The sequence below is a fragment of the Musa acuminata genome, chromosome BXJ3-6, assembly GCF_036884655.1.
Source record: "Musa acuminata AAA Group cultivar baxijiao chromosome BXJ3-6, Cavendish_Baxijiao_AAA, whole genome shotgun sequence".
Classification (NCBI taxonomy): Eukaryota; Viridiplantae; Streptophyta; class Magnoliopsida; order Zingiberales; family Musaceae; genus Musa; species Musa acuminata.
This window is the reverse complement of record NC_088354.1, coordinates 41,847,634-41,854,917: the sequence shown is the minus strand read 5'-3', so window position 1 is coordinate 41,854,917 and position 7,284 is coordinate 41,847,634. Positions and strand designations below refer to the sequence as shown.

Here is a 7,284-nt window from a genome sequence, read left to right as displayed (position 1 = left end):
CTTAAATGCTGATGATAATAATCTAAATTTTTTGATAATTATATCTCATCATGCACAAATGATGATCAAGCTAACATTCCTGCAGTTATCGATCATGTTGCTTCAAATATAGTCAACAAGTGCTGACATATGCTGCGAGAGTATTTTTCATTTTTATGTTGCAATTCTTTTGACACAAAACTGATTGTTGTTTCATCTATTATTTACCATAATATTTTTCTTCTCCCATCTCAAAAACCAGTTGTTTAATCATGACCTGTGTTTTCTATCCCTAGGATCATTCACATATTTATTTGATCTGCTCGTGCCATTTCAGACCAATAACAACAAGGAGGCCGATCAAAGAATGGTGTTTCCTGGAGAGCTGGGAGTCTATGTTGATAATATCTCATTCCAGCGCATCGGGTACTCTGTGGATGATAGAAGCAAGAGGACTTAAAAAGAACTTCACATGAGAAACCAACGGGTGACTCAATGCTGACCACCTTGCCACCTACTACCAAAGATTAAACTCAATGCTAACTGGTTTGATATAAACATGATTTTGTATGTCTCCGAGCATGCCTCGCAGAAAGAATGGTATTCCTGACTAGGATTTTAGCAATAGGAAGACCATTTGAGGACAAAATTGGCACAAAGAACAGTTGAAGACAAAGTGAAAGATTAACAACACTACATGTAAAATTTTGGAAAGTTACTCAGCCGAGCTTTTCATGAGATTACTGTTTAAACTCCTTTCCCAATGATAGTGTTTCAACCTCGATTTCTTTTCGGTATAATTTTTTTACCTGCTGTTATATAAACCTTGAATACAAGAAATCGAAGGTATTGCATCTATTCAAACTGCATGTATTTACATTAAAGGCAATGGACTAAAATATGCACAAAAACTAGAATATATTTATGTACATATTCACTATTTTAGTTATTTGTTTAAAGTGCATGGTATTACATTTATCCATTACGAAACACAAATAGGAAGGTCTCACATCATTAGGTAAGAGTAACCGTCAATGCAAATGATAGCAGCGGAAGCCGGAGGAGAGGATTAGGAGGAAGACATTAGAGCGACCTTAATTCCAAGAAAGGAAAGAGATGGTACGTTTGCAGAAACAAGATTGGGAGATCAAATAATATAAATGTTTGCAAAAGAGAATAAATTCAGTTGTAATTACCAAAAGGATGAACATTTTCCATCAAACTCCAATAGAATAAATTTGCAAACACACAAGAAGTAAAATGAAAATTTCCAAGACAAAAAAAGAAGTAAAATGTAGAGGGCAAAGACCTTTTCATTAACTTCAACAATTAATAGGCTGCTTTTGGCACCAAGAGCAAACGATGGCTTCTTTGGTGTTCCTCTTTGCATCGGTAGGCGCCAATTCCCTGTTGCTCCTTCTCAAAGCTACCTCCTAATCATTTCCTCTCCCCTAATAAAAAACCCCACACCTTCATCTCTTATGGTGTTGGCATTCCCCCATCACGTCTGACATGGTGAGGAGTTGGCCTCCATAGCTCTCTCTCTTGACACAGACCCCAAGAACAATACAAAATTCCGTAGCATGAGCACTTTGATTTGGACCATATATGTACGTTGCAAATGCATCGATCAAACTTACCGCAACCAGCAACGTTATGTGCACGTTCGTAGAAAGCAGCTAAGCATGCATAGGAGCACATTAGCTGTGGAAGAGATAAGGATCTGAAAGCTACACGGCTTCAAGTATGTGGGACATCATGATTCAGGCTCAAAGCTCGGAGTAACAAGGGACCTAATTTGCTTGGGGAATAATGGCTCGGATTCTACGAAAAAGGCCACAATAATGCATGTGTACCTACAAAAAAGGCTTTTGTACGTGTGTGTGTGTGTGTGTGTGTTGCATGTGAGGCATCACTGTAGCCGCGTGCTGTTAGTACGACAGAAAACGAAGGCAAACGAATTTGTGCATAACCACTTGGTAGGATTTACGAACTGTGTCCATGGCATTGTTGTCTCAGAAGTATCACCAACCCGGAGCAGTAGATAGAACACTATCTCCCACCAGAAGCCAGAAGAAAAGGTTCCTGTTACATTGTTGGAATAACATCATTCTGTAGCAAAGAGAGAATTCGTTGCCGAGTCCTTTTTATGTTAGATGAGAAGGAGAAGGAGCTAGGAAGGCTCGTCCCGTGCAATTAGAGAAGAGAGAGAGAGAGAGAAAGTGAGAGAGTGAGAGAGCGAGAGAGAGAGATATGAGACGGGAAGAGAAGAGAGAGAGAGGGAGAGAAAAGATCTACCGTCGTGCCTCACATAAAAGGGGAGAGCTCTCCTACCAAAGACTGCTCAAAGTTGGAGAGAGAGAAGGGTATAAGAATAAGAAGAACAGCGAATCAACATAGAGAAGAGGGAATGGGGCATCACTCCTGTTGCAACCAACAGAAGGTGAGGAGAGGGCTATGGTCTCCTGAAGAAGACGAGAAGCTCATCAGATATATCACAGCCCACGGCTATTGCTGCTGGAGTGAGGTCCCCATGAAAGCAGGTCTTGTTTCTATTCTCTCTCTCTCTCTCTCTCTCTCTCTAAAGTATGTCTGTGCTTGTCATTTGAGATTCTTATGCTTGGATCGTTGTACAGGGCTTCAAAGGTGTGGCAAGAGTTGCCGCTTAAGATGGATCAATTACTTGAGACCCGGCATAAGGCGAGGAAGGATAACGCCGGAGGAGGAGAAGTTAATCATCAGCCTCCACGGGATTGTTGGGAACAGGTTCTCATCTGCCCACCTTCCGAAATCATCGTCCGCATTAAGCTTCTTGAATGCTTGCACTGCCATCACTTTTATCACGAATATGATTACATTTTTTCTGGTCTCACTTCGTCTTCTCGCTGGCAAATCTACCGCAGATGGGCTCACATAGCAAGCCATTTGCCTGGTCGAACAGACAACGAGATCAAGAACTACTGGAACTCTTGGATCAAGAAGAAGATCCGCAAGCCTACGACACCCCAGCCTACCGCGTCCCCGAGAGTTGAGCTGGTCCACCCATCTCGCAACTCCATGAATCAACTCGATTCTACTGATCTCCATCGAGATTTAACGTCCAAGTCATCGCCGGATCCCATATTTCCTTCTCCTTGGCCTCTTTTCATGTTTGACGATGGAGGCGTCAGTGGCAGACACTCAGCCAGCAGCTGCACGAGGGAGGAACCTCTTCAGGAAGCGACATGTTCCGACATGTACAACGTCCCTAACCACAAGCAAGACGAAGCAGATATGCCTTCCCTCTTCGACTTGGTGAACAGCAGCATGACCTACAACAATTTGCCGCCTTTGGTTGACGACATGGAGAACACTGTCACTGAGGAGGAGGCACAGCCGTGTTGTCTGGGAGACAATGGGGAGGTAAGCGGGGAAAGCTTTGAGAAGAAAGGGCTGGGTGAGTGGCTGGTGCCACAGCAATACTCTTGCTTGCTTTCTTGGGACGATGTCCAGAGTCCCATTGGAGATGAAGCTATCATCACAACTTCCTCTAGTATGGCCACCATGGATACAACGTTCCCTTTCCCATGGCAATAAACACACGTCACACACACGAGGGAACATTTTGTGGTTTGGAATTGGATGGTCCTTTGATTTGTTTTGTTTGCTTGACATTGTGGATAACAGTAATAATGAGCGATGATCACGCAATATGGAGAACATTTGGAAGGAAGGAATGGAAGAAATGAAACGGGGAGGTGACCTCAATTCTCGGGTGTTGTGGTTGTGAGATTGTGATGCTAACTTCACACCTTCGTGTACTTCTTTCCTGACGGAGCGATGGCGTCGTGTCGACTGCAGGCGTGACCAGAAGAAGCATTTTGTCGACTGCCGGCCACCTCATACTGCATCCATAAATCCATATATTCTTTCCCGCATTACAAGTGACGCAACAGATATCCCTTTTGGCCTTCCGCCAGCTTTGCTCTGTTTCGACTGTCCTCGTGGATGCCCAACCTTATGTTCTTCGACGATGCCTCCTTTGTTCTCTGCAATTTCATCAAACATCTTTGACAATTGACATCGCATGCATCCATTATTTTACAGAAATCACACACATATCCGCATACGATTTTGTTAAGCATATAAGTAGAGCCCCGTACTTGTCGATTATTCTATCTAATGTTTGAGAGAGAGGATGGATACATGCAATTCTGAAATGCTTCTGCATCACTTGTGAATACAGCAACTGCAATCGACGGATTGCGATCAACAAGAGCTTGATCCTGTTAATATATGTTAGAACAGATCATCCATCCATTTTGGACTCCTCTCCTTCATCCACAACGATCCTCCTCCAAAACGGATGCTCCCTCCACACTCTGCCCATCTGCTCCATGGGTATGTTCCTGGTCTCTGGCAACAGCATGTGTATGAACATGGTCATGATGACCAGCCATCCCGCAAAGAAGAAGAAGATCCCGGACTTCATGTGGCACAGCATGGCCAGGAAGGTCTGAGCTATGATGAAGGTGAAGATGAAACTGACGGCCACTGTAATGCTCTGCCCTGCAGACCGTATCTCCAGTGGGAAGATCTCACTGGGGACCAACCAGCCCAGCGGCCCCCATGACCACCCAAAACCCGCGACGTACACACATATCAACAGCAGGACGAGGTAGGCGTATCCTCTGCTCACCCCACCGTGGTCGCCGAGCTGGGTCGCCAGTATTCCCGCAATTATCACCTGCGAAATCAACATTTGGATCCCCCCGATCAGGAACAGTCGACGCCGGCCGAGTCTGTCCACCACGATCATCGATATGAGCGTGGAGGAGATGCCGACCGCTCCCCCGACGACGGCCGAGATCAAGGACGCGTTCTGGCCCAGGCCGATGGTCCGGAACAGCACCGGCTGGTAGAACGCGATGGCGTTGATGCCGGTCACCTGTTGGAAGAAGGGGATGGCGATGGCCATCACCAGCTGGGGACGGTAATTTCGTCGAACGATGGTTCGGAGCGGCCGGCGAACGATCCGGGACGCGTTGCTGGCCGCGACGAGATCCTCCAACTCCTGGTCGACGTCGGTGGTGCCTCGAATCTTTTGGAGCAGCTGCTTGGCGTCGTGGACGTCGCCGCCCTGTTGAATGAGGCTGTTCGGAGTCTCGGGAAGGAAGAAGGTTCCGAGTGTCAGCAACAAAGCTGGAACTGCTGCTAAAGCCAGGGAGACTCGCCAGCCCCACCCGCCCTTAATGTTCGCGGTGCCATAGTTGATGATGTTCGCAATGAGAGCTCCGATTCCAATGCTGAACTGGAAGCCATTGTTGAACGCCCCTCGATACTGAGGCGGAGCCATCTCCGAGAGGTACAACGGAACGGACTGCATCATGATCAACAAGTCAGATACCGCCAGCGCAGTGTTCGACGCTGTAACACAAAAGACACACGCGCGCTCTCTCTCTCTCTCTCTCTCTCTCTTCGTTGCAACCTGTAGACCTTATGTTTCTACGAAATGAAGTCATTCATCGACTTGACTTTTCCGTTTGCTGTCATCACGACGGAACACGTATACGACGATGCGTCCTATAGATGGTGTGATGTCGCTGTTTGACGTATATTTAATCGAAGCCAAACACCTTTTTTGCAATCTTGCAAGCCGCCATTTGGGACCGCTTCAAGCAAATCATTGAAGCGCCGCCAACAGATACTTATCTTTAGGGTACGCTTTGAGTGGACCTCGTTTCAGATCAAACATGGTGCTTCAGAGAACAAAAGGTTTGGAATTCTTACCTGGTTGGCTAATCCGACGCCTATACCCAGCAAGACGCGGCCGAAGATGACCATGTAGATGTCAGCCGCAGCTCCACCGAGCGCTGCCCCGGCCATGAAAGCGAAACCCCCCGCCAGCATCGTCCGCCTGCGGCCGAACCGCCGCGTCACCCACGAGGCGATGAAGGTGGCGAAGAGCCCGGCGACGTACAGCGACGACGTGAAGGTCGTCAGCAACTGGCTGTTGAACTTGCAGTAGTTGCTTACGGCGGAGTCCCCTCTCATCTTGGCGTACACGTCTGGGAAGAACTTCTCCAGAAACGACTCCATGGAGGTCACTCCACCTACAAGTAGAACCGAGTTGAACGAAGAGAAGCTCACCCGTGGCTGGCCGACGAAGGGATTACTTACCTGAGATCCCGATGTCGTAGCCGAAGATGACGCCTCCCATGCCAGCCATGACGCAGGAGATGACCACAAAGGTTGTGACCCTGCCATTGTAGGTGGTTGCCGCTCCGGTAGCAGCCGAGATATGGACGGCCATGGGGGTGGATGGGAGGAGGGGAGGCGTCGCGATAAAGGACTGTATTTTATAGATCTTCGCAGTGTCGAAGAACACTTACAGAAGGGAACAAAGAAGAATAGCAGTCGTGATTGACTTTTTGGGTCTCCCTTTTTCTCTCACGTCGCGATGAAACGGGCGCAGGGAAAATTTCTACCTTCTATCCACTCTCATAAAAAGGAAGTAATCTTTTATTGATTGGGCCATGAAAAGAAAACAATTGAAAGAATCCTTGATTACCTTAATTTATATGAAAATATTGCTTACCAATTGAATCATTGATATGATTTCCTCCATTATTTCTATCAGAATTTACTCTTTTGCTTTTCCATCATGTTTGAAAAAAAATTTCATGATTCAATAAATTATCATGAAACATTATATTGCTATACCAGGATTCAATAATTTATACTATAATTAGAAATTATAATAGAATAATCAATACTTGCCGAATTAAAAATTCTGTAGATTTTGCGATATAGGAATGCAAGAATAAAACTTGGATAAATATTCATCGTATTCTATAATCATAAACAATTTAATCATAGGATATTGTTAATAATTTTGACAATTCAGATCCATAAGAAATTTCATGATCAAAACATAAATAAGTGACATTATCCTTATACAATCTAGAGAGTTATATATCATCATATAACCATCAAAACTCTTTATCATATCACAGTCAATACCAATACCAATTTATTTACATAATTACAATATAATCATATTATTACCAAAATAAATAATATTTCATATTAATATTATACAAGTCTAAAATAGGATACATTTTTAAATAATAATATTTCTCTCAAGCCTACGCTACTCTGCTCCTCTGACAAAACGATTTTTAAGAATAAACATTAGCAAACGATAGATAAATAATAATAGTCTTCTAGTAAACATCATAACTAACTCATATACCAGTAAAAACGACTATAAATGCTTATAGATAAATATTTTATAAATATACTTTTATAATCAATTTAGAAAAA

General features: G+C 44.4%; 2 protein-coding genes across 2 annotated transcripts; one reads left to right on the top strand and one right to left on the bottom strand.

Annotated features, from left to right (window-relative positions):
- The first annotated feature begins 1,926 nt into the window (after nt 1–1,926).
- Nucleotides 1,927–3,720, top strand: LOC135639654 (transcription factor MYB14-like). Its single transcript, XM_065153505.1, has 3 exons — nt 1,927–2,522; nt 2,616–2,745; nt 2,883–3,720. The coding sequence occupies exons 1-3, from the start codon at nt 2,390–2,392 to the stop codon at nt 3,553–3,555; spliced, it is 936 nt and encodes a 311-aa protein (XP_065009577.1). The 5' UTR covers nt 1,927–2,389; the 3' UTR covers nt 3,556–3,720.
- Nucleotides 3,721–4,077: 357 nt separating this feature from the next.
- LOC135639653 (hexose carrier protein HEX6-like) lies at nt 4,078–6,419 on the bottom strand. The gene is made up of 3 exons (XM_065153504.1): nt 6,139–6,419; nt 5,749–6,071; nt 4,078–5,338 (listed from the first exon to the last, which is right to left on the bottom strand). The coding sequence occupies exons 1-3, from the start codon at nt 6,269–6,271 to the stop codon at nt 4,268–4,270; spliced, it is 1,527 nt and encodes a 508-aa protein (XP_065009576.1). The 5' UTR covers nt 6,272–6,419; the 3' UTR covers nt 4,078–4,267.
- Between the last annotated feature and the right edge of the window lie 865 nt (nt 6,420–7,284).